At 39.9% G+C, this 12,624-nt stretch overlaps 1 protein-coding gene across 1 annotated transcript in view; it reads right to left on the reverse strand.

The window, feature by feature from the left end:
• RAB38 (RAB38, member RAS oncogene family) overlaps window positions 1-12,188 on the reverse strand; it is a 62,699-nt gene extending 50,511 nt beyond the window's left edge. The window contains exon 1 of the mRNA XM_001104269.5: window positions 11,874-12,188. Within this exon, the coding sequence (XP_001104269.1) occupies window positions 11,874-12,075 (202 nt within the window). The 5' untranslated portion in view covers window positions 12,076-12,188. The remainder of the gene's footprint in view (window positions 1-11,873) is intronic.
• Window positions 12,189-12,624: the final 436 nt, after the last annotated feature.

Here is a 12,624-nt window from a genome sequence, read left to right on the forward strand (position 1 = left end):
GTTAACTGAGAAAGTTTGAGAACTTGTGCTGTAGCCTCTAGAGTCTAGTGTATTTTTTTTTTAATTTAAGACACACAGATCACACAATACATGCATACAGGTCCTTCTACCACCCTATAAATCTTTTTATTCTGATACCAACAAGCACCACAGCTGTTCTTAGCTTTAATTTTTAAACTAGAGACTTGCATCCCTCAGGCACAGTGGTTTTCCTGCCTAAAAGTAGTATATGAAGATGACTGTTAATAAGTCAAACCAACCACATGGTGCCAGCAATAATGCATGCAAAAAATTCAACTCATTCAATTATTAGATCTATCCAAAAGTATACAGTTTAAAATTAATAAATTACTATTTTAAAATATATAATGAGCACCTTCTAAATGCAGTGTATAACAAACCATGAGATGTAAAAACTATTATGCTGTTTATCGTGCATTAGGAAACAGCAGAATAGCGTGGCTAGAAAATGGGATTTGTAGTTAGACAAAATTTCAGTGCATATCCCAGCATTACCTCTTACTATTGGTAAGACTTCTGAAAAGTTTTCTGTGCTTGTTAGCTTGTTTATCTGTTTTCTGGCCTGTTTATAGTTCTCTCACATCTATAGTAGGGTTAACAACAGTGTCCATCAGATAAGCTCATTATGAGCTGTAAATAAAATAATGCATATGATTGCATAGAACTATGCCTGACACTTAATAATTAGTGGCTATTTATAGCATGTTATGGGAAAACAGTCTAATCAAGAATAATTTAAATCAGTAAGTTTTCATCACTCTTCTTAAAAGAGCAGTTTTATGCAAGGCTGATAAACTAATTGACAGTTATATTTAAATAAAAGTGATAAGGAACAAAGGTTAAATAATACATCAGAATAACACAAACTACAAAAAGTAGAGACTCAGTGCAAAAAGTAATAAAACATTTGAAACTATTAATTATCCTTTTCTTAAATTATCTACCTCTTGCTTCCAAACGCCTGCCCTTGCTAGGTTCTCCTCATTCTTGGTGCTTTCTTCTTCTCTACTTCTTTGCTGACTCTACAGTAAATTTCATTAAATTATGCAGCAAATAACTCATGGCAGGATTTACTAAAAATCATGAAGCAAATCTGGATAGGTAGAAAATAACTGTAACACAAAGCTTAACTGGAGAAGTGCTACAAACAAAGGAAAGAAAAGTTGCATGGGACTCGAGGGAGGAAGAAGTTACTACTGACAGAGAGAACTAGGAAAGTCTCTGTAGAGGAGTTGCCCTTTCAGATGGGTCTTAGACATCAGGTGGGATTTGGATGTGCTTCCAAAGGGAAGGACACATGAACCAGCAGGGCAAGCAGGAGAAAAGGCTCAGAGACAAGAAGCATGAAAATGAACCAGGAATGGCAAGGAGTTCCAATGGTTGAAATTTAGACCTCATCATGGAGGGAGGGAGAAAATGGTATTAGAAATGCTATTTAAAGACAAACTGTGGATGACTTCGGGTGTCCCCAGTGCTATGCCATTATCTTCTCTTCTGCACTGCATGAACTTCCACAGTAAGGGCTGTGTACCTTCCCAATTTGATTATCATTATACCTCAATGCTGAAGACAGCACCCAAACACCTAGTGTTAAAAAATACGTTTTTAATTATTCAAGTTTCCTTGGTAATAAGCCAGATAATCTTCTGTTCTGGTTCTAATTCTACCATTAACAAGCTCTGTGGGCCTGAGAAACTAATGTCGCCTCCCTTCCAGATCAAGCTTGCTCATCCATAAAATGACTGATATGGTTTTGATGAGTACTCAGGGTTTTAACTCTGTAAAATTACCTTTCAAAAAGTTATTACTTTATATAATATACCCTAAAATCATAAAAAAGATACAGTTTTGCCATTTGACATCCAAATGAATGACATTTCACTTCAAATTATGGAGACTGTTAAATGAAAAAACACAGCTTTTAAGAATAGTATTTTAGGACACTTCCCAGTTTTTACAGTTGGAAAACAAACAAACAAACAAACAGAATGTCTCCTTAAGAAAAGTGGTTGCATGGAACCAAAAATGAGCCCACATTGCCAAGACAATCCTAAGTCAAAAGAACAAAGCTGGAGGCATCATGCTACCTGACTTCAAACTATACTAAAAGGCTACAGTAACCAAAACAGCATGGTACTGGTACCAACACAGAGATATAGACCAATGGAACAGAACAGAGTCCTCAGAAATAATACTACATATCTACAGCCATGTGATCTTTGACAGACCTGAGAAAAACAAGAAATGGGGAAAAGATTCCCTATTTAATAAATGGTACTGGGAAAATTGGCTAGCCATAAGTAGAAAGCTGAAACTGGATCCTTTCCTTACTCCTTATATGAAAATTAATTCAAGATGGATTAGAGACTTAAATGTTAGACCTAATACCATAAAAATCCTAGAAGAAAACCTAGGTAATACCATTCAGGATATAGGCATGGGCAAGGACTTCATGTCTAAAACACCAAAAGCAATGGCAACAAAAGCCAAAATTGACAAATGGGATCTAATTAAACTAAAGAGCTTCTGCACAGCAAAAGAAACTACCATCAGAGTGAACAGGCAACCTACAGAATGGGAGAATATTTTTGCAATCTACTCATCTGACAAAGGGCTAATATCCAGAACCTACAAAGAACTCAAACAAATCTACAAGAAAAAAACAAACAACCCCATCAAAAAGTGGGCAAAGGATATGAGCAGACATTTCTCAAAAGAAGACATGCATACAGCCAAGAGACATATGAAAAAATGCTCATCATCACTGGCCATCAGAGAAATGCAAATCAAAACCACAATGAGATACCATCTCACACCAGTTAGAATGGCAATCATTAAAAAGTCAGGAAACAACAGGTGCTGGAGAGGATGTGGAGAAATAGGAACACTTTTACACTATTGGTGGGACTATAAACTAGTTCAACCATTGTAGAAAACAGTATGGTGATTCCTCAAAGATCTAGAACTAGAAATACCATATGACTCAACCGTCCCATTACTGGGTATATACCCAAAGGATTATAAATCATGCTGCTATAAAGACACATGCACGTGTATGTTTGTTGCGGTGCTATTCACAATAGCAAAGACTTGGAATCAACCCAAATGTCCATCAGTGACAGACTTGATTAAGAAAATGTGGCACATATACACCATGGAATACTATGCAGCCATAAAAAGGGATGAGTTTGTGTCCTTTGTAGGGACATGGATGCAGCTGGAAACCATCATTCTTAGCAAACTATCACAAGAACAGAAAACCAAACACCTCATGTTCTCACTCATAGGTGGGAATTGAACAATGAGATCACTTGGACTTGGGAAGGAGAACATCACACACCGGGGCCTATTATGGGGAGGCGGGAGGGAGGAGGGATGGCATTTGGGAATTATACCTGATGTAAATGACGAGTTGATGGGTGCAGCACACCAACATGGCACAAGTATACATATGTAACAAACCTGCACGTTGTGCACATGTACCCTAGAACTTAAAGTATAATAATAAAAAATAAATAAATAAAACAATAAAATAAAACCTGAAAAAAAAAGTGGTTGCCATATTTCTCAATTCTAAATTATACTTTTATATATTAATGTTTATGAAGTTATGAAGTTTTTCAATCATGAACAGAAGTCTATTTTTTATTGAAGAAATGTTTAGATCAATGATATGTCTAGAATTAAGGCACTGATGCAATAGTTGACTGAAAAACTTTTTATTGAACAAATACTCCTTGAGTCCCTACCACATGTCCAAATACTATATTAGGACCCAGGGATACACTTTGGAGGAAAAAGACATTCCAATGCAATAGTAAAATATTTCTATCTGGAATAATCATGGAACTTTATGGGAGCAGAGAAAGTATTTCCCCGAGTCTCATGGTTTCAACAGACATTCTGGAGGAGGTGATATTGATAGAGTGAAAAGGACCCACAGGAGTTACCTATGTTAAAAAGAGGAATGTGCTTTTTTCAGCCAGAGACAACCATGTGAGCCACAGCATAAAGGGGAAGGTAGGTATAATGGGGCCACTGTAAGATCTGGAATGTAAAAATCATAGATGTGAGAGAGAAGACTGGAATGAATGGCAAATGATTGACAGTTATGATGGTCCTGACTGTCATGCTAAAAAGTTCAGCCTTTAATTCTAAAAATGCTGTGGCTCCACTGATGGATCCCAAATGAGAATATCAACTGGAGAACAGCACCATGATGAGGGGTATCACCACTGTTGATTACAAACTGATGGGCAGGGAAGCTGGAGGAGGGCATGGGCAGGCGGCAACTGCTGCAACAGTTCCGGGGAGTTATGAAGAAGATGTGGCTATTGAAAAAACGGAAAAGATATTTATTTTATAAGGTAGAAAAGACAGAATTTTGTACTTAAGAGTGGGCAATGAAAGGAAGGAGAGAATGGTAGAAGTTAAAACCCAAATTATTTTCAAAGAGTAATTTAAGATCACATAAATTCTTAGCTAAATTCCTGAACAGCTGAAAAAAATGAGTAAAACTCAATTATTCAGAACCCCAGGCTAAAGTCTCAGACTTGACCTTGCCAAGTTAAAGGACATCAGTCTAGTTCACCATCCTAGAAGATAAGGATCTTCCCTTGCTGGAATAAACCTGATTCCCACTCCAGGAGCAATATGTCCACTGTATCCTTCTGGGAATATGCATCTCAGAATCTAAGAAAGTAACATAAATAAAGCTTCTCAATGGTTTGAAAGCTTTCAAGGACTCTCCAAAGTGAATCATCAGAAGAGGAAGAGAAAGGATTCTAAGTGTACGTCAAAACATCTATTCTCAAAAATTTACCAGATGAGTGATGACGTTAGTATGAACCTCAGTGACTGCTTAACACCAAACCCCTTTTACTAAGCAACAATTATGTACCACATGTCATGTTCTACTTATGCTTGGCCCAGCTTCCTCATCTATGAAACTGGAAGTAAGAGGACCTATTTGTTAGAATTACTGTAGTATTTAAATTGCAAATATTGCTTTGATAAATTGGTAAATAGAAGGAATTTTCACTTTCACTACTCTTAACATTTAATTCGGCATATATGACCTTTCCTAATTTGTCTGCTGCATCCCTCTTAACACCACCTTCCTCACACACTGTAATCCTCAGCTAGGTCAGATTACTGAAGCCTGCATGATGTCGTCTCATCTCCATGTTATGGCTAGGATACGTCCCCTGGTTGACTGTCTTTTAGCACCTGACACTTTCCCATCAGATCACTTATCAGTGACTAAATAATTATTTTGAAATAAATATCTTTATGCCACACCAGACTCTAAAAGTCCGTAAGAGCAAATATCAACCTATTTCGATCACCCCTAAATCTCTCTGCTTATCAAGTGAATTAATAAATTTTCTCAGGCAAGATCTTACACTTCTCAAATCTTCAAGTTTTAAAACTGCATTTTAAAACAAATAAAAAAATAAGTAGCACTTGAGCCTTTAATGACAGTTTCTGTGTTCCTCACAAGAAGACTACAATAGGAGGGACACCCTGGGTTTCCTTTTGACTTCACCAGGCCTCAAGTATTCCAGTCACTTCTTACATTCAAGGACTTCACAAACCCATTCCTCAATTTCTCTATGACTTGGATCTATCATATTTCTAATTTTCTAATTATCAGCCCCCCTAATACTTTACTCTCATCCCCTCCATTGTTCTCATCACAGCGGGTGTAATCTATAGCCAATACAAAAGAGAGATGTTCTGGGAAGATAAACTTGGCTTTGATACACCTGAGAACTGGAGGAGGCAGAGATTAGAGCTAGCTAAGAGGCTATGATACCAGAACAGGTATGTAAAAAAGTGCTGTCTCTGGTCTATGGAAGTGAGAAAAGAGAGGCATATTTACTATCTGACTTGGAGACGGGTGACATATGAGGGTCAGAATAGAAAAGATGGCAGAGGTTTCAAGTCTAAGTGACTGGGGGTAAAGTATTTTGGTTAACACAAACTAGAAAGTCCAGTGAATGTGGACAAATGTCTAGTTTAGACTTACAAATAGCATCATTTACTACTTATCATTAAGTGGGACAAATGTGGATATATTGTATTTCTTTCTTGTTTTTCTTTTCTGTTTTCCAGCTTTGCTACACTGAGCACATATTACTTATTAATAGAAAAAACAAACCTGTTTTCATGCAAACTTTGTTATGCACATGTTCACCGGCAGTGTAGGTGAGATATTGTAGAGATGTTCAGCAGGAAGATGGAATTGTAAGGCTGAGCTCACGAGTAGTCAAGGATATAGGCATAGTTTTAAAGTCATCTGCATAGAGTTAAAGCCCTGGGAATGCATGAGATCCTCAAGCGAAGGAGACCAGATTAGAGGGCCAGACGATGAAATTCTGTCTCAAGTTGTGCAGCCCTGACACACTGACAGGGAATGACTGGTGCTAGGTAAGAGCACAGGAAACATCATTCTAGCCCTAAGGTTTTGTGCAACTTCCTCAGATTTAGTCTCAGAGAGTAGGAGGATGTGGTGTGGACAACATCTCTGCACCATGAGAGTGTTTTGAAGTTACATCTACCAGTGCTTTTTACTTATTGTTACAGTGATTTGTTTTTGTGTCATGCTGATGAAGCTGGGATGAAGAATTAAATCTTATTCAATTATTATCCTTCTTTGTTTTCCCCTCACCTAAGTACTTTCACGTACCAGTCACTTTATATATATGTACATGTATTTGCTGCAGAAACCAATCACACATATAGAGCTACTTTTTCCAATTCTCTCCCACTTTCAAATGCCTTAGCTTTCCTTGATCATGCTGCTACTTGCTTTTCTATCAGAATCAGTCTTCTAAAACCCAGATGATGCACCATGTCCTGCCTTGAGGCACTTTCTCCATATATCCCTCATTCCTACTTTGAAAGTTCACCATTTTTGCTCACTGTACACATTATTTACCCATAAGCACATAGCACGTTATTTTATGTGGTATTTAGAAAATCTGTAGAAACAAGGCAATAAACTGTCCAGTAGAGCATGGCTCAGCCTCAGTATAAATTGGGGGGGGGGGTTTATTTGACACACTGATCGCCAAATTTAGCTCTTTCTACATGCCTAAACCTATTACCTTGACATTTAAGACCCATCTTGTAAAACTGCTTGAAGAAATAGTCTTTTAGAAATAGATACTAAAGAGATAGTTAAGTCTGAACCCTGTCTTTGGTTGAATTTCACAACCTGAATGCACTTTACAAACCCTAAAACAACATACCACTGTGACTCAAATAAGTGTCAGAGTTGCTGGTGTGAAGAGTTAGTCCAAGGACTCCTGACACTGGGACCGGGCTGCCTTCATCCTGTTACTTTGTCTATGTGACAGTTAATGTATTCTTCTGCTGTCATGTCATATGGCTTAGGTGGAGGAAGTTGGTACAGATGTGCCTTGGGTGGAAATATTTTTCTTATAGGGTAGATCTTCTTTTAAGTATTTAGAGGCATTTGTTATTTAGCAGAGCTCTGCAGTCAAACTTTTACATGGTAAAGAAACACTCGAAACAGTCTCTAAATTGTCTGCCCACTTAATTTATTTTCTACTATAGCAATATAAAACTAGAGTTGGGTTTTCTGATTACCAACAGACTTGGTTATCTTACTCATACAAGTAAGCTGAAGCTAAACAGACTGACTGTTCCTGTTCTCCTCTGCCACTTATGATCTCAGGCAAGTCTCTTACCTCTCTCATTTTTTATCTTTTTAAATAAAAAGTGGGTTTAGGACCATCTGCTTGTCTACACCCTCAGCAATGCTGGGGGATCAAGTGGGAAAATGTATGTGAAAATAGTCAGTAATAATAATTATGATAACAGGAATAATAGCTAACACTTATTCAGCATTTATTATGTGTCAGGCACAGCTTTGCATGAAGTAACTCATTTAATCCTTATAAAAATTCTAAGATGCTGGTATTGTTATTATTCCCATTTTACAGACAGAAAACCAAGGCATAGAGGCTAAGTAACTCGCACAAGTCACAAAGCTACTAAGAAGCTGGAATAAATGACCATGTGCTACCTATACCCTGAGTACAGTGATAATATAACATTTTACCTGCAGAGACTACAAAAGATAAAATAAGTATCACAGGAAAATTAAATAATCATTTTATAGATGAGACAATTGAGGTTCAGCAGGGTTTCACAGTTTGCCTAATTATATTTTCAGAGTATATATAATTTAGAATATATTTAAACTAGTCTGAAGTGTTCTGTTTTTAAATTAAGGGAAGTAGAGCAAATCTTTTGAAGACAGATTCAACGGTCAATTTTAAATTCTAGTGGCCTAACCAGCTATTATACTGGGAAATTATAGATTAAATATGCCTGGACATGTATAACAATAAGGGCTTAAGAAATATTAGCTACTATCCCTATAAATGTCCCAATGCCTGCATCAGAGTCCCAAAGCACATCAAGAGTTCTAGACAAAATAGTATAGTTCTTTTTGAAAGTGTGAATAAGCAATTATAGTCTCTGGATTTGGAGAGTAATAAAATAGTGGAGTCTCTAGTGTGAACTTTTTGCTTTCCTTTTCCCTAATTGATCTATTTAAAAAAAAAAAAAAACTTATAAATTCACATCCTAATCAAGATAAAACATTTAGAAATAGATTTTAATTCATTTCTTTTCACTGAATGCACAGGGGTACTTAATAATATCAAAAATCTAGTTAGAAAGGAGAAGGTAAGGTTAACCCACCTACTAATGAAACAACACTTTTAAAAAGGAAGGATGCATAATCCCTGTGGGCCAGCTGTGTGCCAGGCACTCACAGGCCAGCAAGTGCAAACAGCATCGTCAAATCTGGCTCTTCCTCTACTAGCTGGGTGGCCTCAGGCAAAGTTACTTCATTTGTCTGACTCTATCAAGAGCCTCTCAACACACAGCTGACCCAGCTGACCCTCTAGCATGGAATCACTGGAATCCAGGCCAACTGCTGTCCCCTATGGGATTTGGTGGGATTTGTCACCTTGTTTCAAGGCCTACTCACAAGACCCTAGAGATACTTTTTGGAGTCTTTCAAGATCAAACTGACCAATCTACACAGCTACAAGAGATACATCATGGGAATTTAGTGGATAAAAAGGGCCCTATTTGGCATTGAACCAAGTGAATATCAAGAGTCTAGCTGAGCCAAGATTCCCTTAATAACCAGTGTGTATGATATCCTGTCAGAATAGTGCAGGTCTTCTCTATCTCATTCACCACCCACAACCTTCTCAAAGCTAGGCCCACTAACCTCCACTACCTGTTCTCTCCAGGCACACACCAGAGTTGAACACTAGGGAGGGAGAGATGCATTCTTATCTTGGATAGACAGGCTGTGATTTGAAAGTACTACAAGGTACACCTGGCTGGCTGGAGTCTGGGTGGGCAGTTGAGGCTGGATTTCACATGAACTCATTACCTGCATGGCTCCCTATGCAGCTTCAACCATGAAATGTGGAGCACATGCATGCTCCAACCATTTCCCACAGTGGCCTAGCTTCCACCCAATTCACTGTGCCTGCTGTCCAATCTCTAATTCAGCTAACAGGGCCTTTGGGCTTGAGGCTGCTGAAGACAGATTACCACTGAGCATTAGAGCTCTGGGAAAAACAAGCTCCTCTACTGAGATGTTGAACATAACAACACCACAGTATCTGTAGAAAGAAATTTCCAAGACTCCAGATTTCTTATTTATACAGACTTCTGTGACTATAGCCTCCACTGTAACTTCAGTCTACAAACATGGCTAACGAAGTGCTTTCGAGCTTGGGAGTTAAATTGCTCCTGACAGTATTGTAAAATAGCAAAACTGAAAATGGTGATAACCTGGGGACAAAATATATATGTAATATTGGGATCACAATTTTTTAGTAATTAATTAGCACTTGTATATCATATCCTTCTTGCCTAGCATTTATACAGGCTCAAAACACGCTAGCTAGTGTGATAATAATCCTTGCAGATCTCCTAGAGAACAGGCATGATCACCTTCAACTAGCACTGTTGGTGGCTCACCTGTCATTTATTGGGAGAAAGCATTCTCCCTATTTACAAGTAAGGAAACTAAAACAAGGAGGTTAGAGAAGTTACCTAAGATTGCCTGCTACATGCAGAGTAAAGTAAGGATCCAGATGGAGGCAGTTCCACTTTGGAATTTGAGCTATTAATCACTATACCCTTCCATCTCCTGTTTATGTGAGGAGACTAAAATCTACATAGAACTTGTCTGCTGTCATGCTGTTACCTGGATGGTACATAAAAGTCCAAATTACAGCTACATCCCTGTTTAAACAGTAAGCCATTTCTAAATCTGAATCCTGAGGACTTTCATGAAGCCAGAAGGTTTTCAGACATTATGACACGCAGCAAGAAAGTACATAGAATTTTTTTAGATGAAAAGCCCCATCCAACAGTGGCTGATAACATCTTCTGTTCTCTGATAACCCCCTTGCTACTAGAGCAGCTGAAGATGACTCCAAATGCATGAATCTGTTCATCTGTTCACACGCTAAAAGAATAAGTCCTGGCAGTTTATGATTAAAGAGGCATGAAAGTCCCCAGATCACAAATGCCCTTTCAAAAATGTTCCACATTTGTTCTGGCTTCAAGCCATGATAAAGTGTTTCCAATCAAATGCATCAGCTAAAATGAACCCATTTTCTGAAACAGCAGTGGCTAGTTTGGGTCCAGCACTTATAAAGAAAGGTTCCTGGTGTCACAGACCATGAAGTAAGACTGTTTGAAGTTGTTTCCAGGGAGAATCCCAGAAGACCTTAAAACTTCTGAGCAGGAAGATCCCTGACCCTTGCCCAACTCCTTTCCACTTAACAATGATGCAACTGAGCTGAAGAGACTTGTCCAAAGCCACTGAGCAGGTTAGTTAGTAGCAGGGCTAAAATCTGTAATGAGGAGTTGGTCATGCCCAGGTTGCAAACAGCCTTGTCCAAGGCATACTTGAAGTAGATACTTTGCACCCTCACCTTTGACTAGGCCTAACTTCTGGTACAAACCTGTGGAGTCAAAATCTGATTTTCAATATTGTAAAAAACAAAAACAAACAAAAAAACTCTCATTTTCCAGATCTCTCAATGAAAACTTTAGGGCCAAATCAAGAAATCATAAGGCTATCATAGGCCCTTACATAAAAATGGTCTTAAAATATATACACAATCTCCTTTTCATAGAAGACTGAGAGCCAGAGAGAGAGAAATATAGAAAGAGAGGGAGAAAGAATACTTTGCCCCTGACATACACACACAAAAGTACTTGGCTTCCTGAAAGAAAAAAAAAAAAAACTCAAACTCCTTTGTCTTAAGGGCAGAGAGAAAGGTGACAAAATTTGAAATAAAGTGAGCGACGGAAGACAGGAATGGGCGAACTCCAGCTAGCCTGGAACTATCCCGGTTTCCGCTGTGACCCAGCCTAGGGGCTTCCCCTCGGTCGGCCCCTGCACGGAAGGCCGTGCCTGACACTGGGCTGCGTCATTGGCAGAACTACCCACGCCCAGAAAACGAGCTGGAGTGGAGAGCAGAATGCAATTGCAGCCAATCTTCCTCAGGTTGCCTGGGGAGGCCTGCTCTGGGCAGAGAGATCCCAGGGGACTGTGCGGGAAGGAGCTAAAGCAATAGCACAAAAGCTCCAGGGAATGCACTTGAAGTTTCAAACATTTTTCTTTTCTTTGAAACTAAGTTTCCAGCCCACCAGGAAAAACTGTCTCGCGACCTAGGGATTTTAATCTCACGCTTGGCCGCAAGCCGCTGCCTCAAGACTGGAAACTGGCCGCGAGGCGCTCTAGCCCCCTGACCCCCTCCCCCGGCGCTCACCGGCGATATCCCAGAGCTGCAGGCGCACCACAGTCTCCGGGTCCCAGTGGAGCACCTTGAGCGCGAAGTCCACGCCGATTGTGGCCCGGTAGTGCGAGGAGAAGTTCTGGTGCACGTAGCGCTTGATGATGCTGGTCTTCCCCACGCCCAGGTCGCCAATCACCAGCAATTTGTACAGGTGCTCCTTGTGCGGCGCCTGCATCCTGGCGGCCGGCCGGCCGTGCAGTGCCAGACCAGGGAAGCGCAGCCAGGGTTCTGCGCAGGAGAGAGACTTGGGGAGCGCAAGTGTAGGTGCAAAGGAGAGGCGTGGGCGGCGGGGCGGGGGCCGGGGGGCGGAACTCCTCCCCTAGGGGTTAATCCTCCTTCCTACTCCGCGATCTTGGAGAGGGGAGGAGACAGGAGTTAGTCCCGGGACTGGCAGCTGAAAGGATTTCGCGTGTGGTTGCGTGTTGCAGTGTTTATTTATCCGGCGCTTTAGAGTTTCCGAAGAGCTGTTTTCGCCTGTGACCCTGGCCACAAACTTATGAGGTGTGGATCTTATTTTCCACGTTTTGCTTGCGAGAAAACTGATTGTGAAAAAGTACTCTGCGGGAGATGGCCAGTGAAAGGCTCCGCTGAACACAGGTCTGAAGTCACAGGGCTCCGAACCACCCCACACTGTAGAGAGAAAGTACAGTGTTAGGAAGCCGGAGACTGGCTGGACTTGGTTCCTGCGTGTCCCGGTTTTTAAGTTGAGGGACCATAAGTAAGT

This window comes from Macaca mulatta, chromosome 14 (assembly GCF_049350105.2).
Source record: "Macaca mulatta isolate MMU2019108-1 chromosome 14, T2T-MMU8v2.0, whole genome shotgun sequence".
NCBI classification, from domain to species: Eukaryota; Metazoa; Chordata; class Mammalia; order Primates; family Cercopithecidae; genus Macaca; species Macaca mulatta.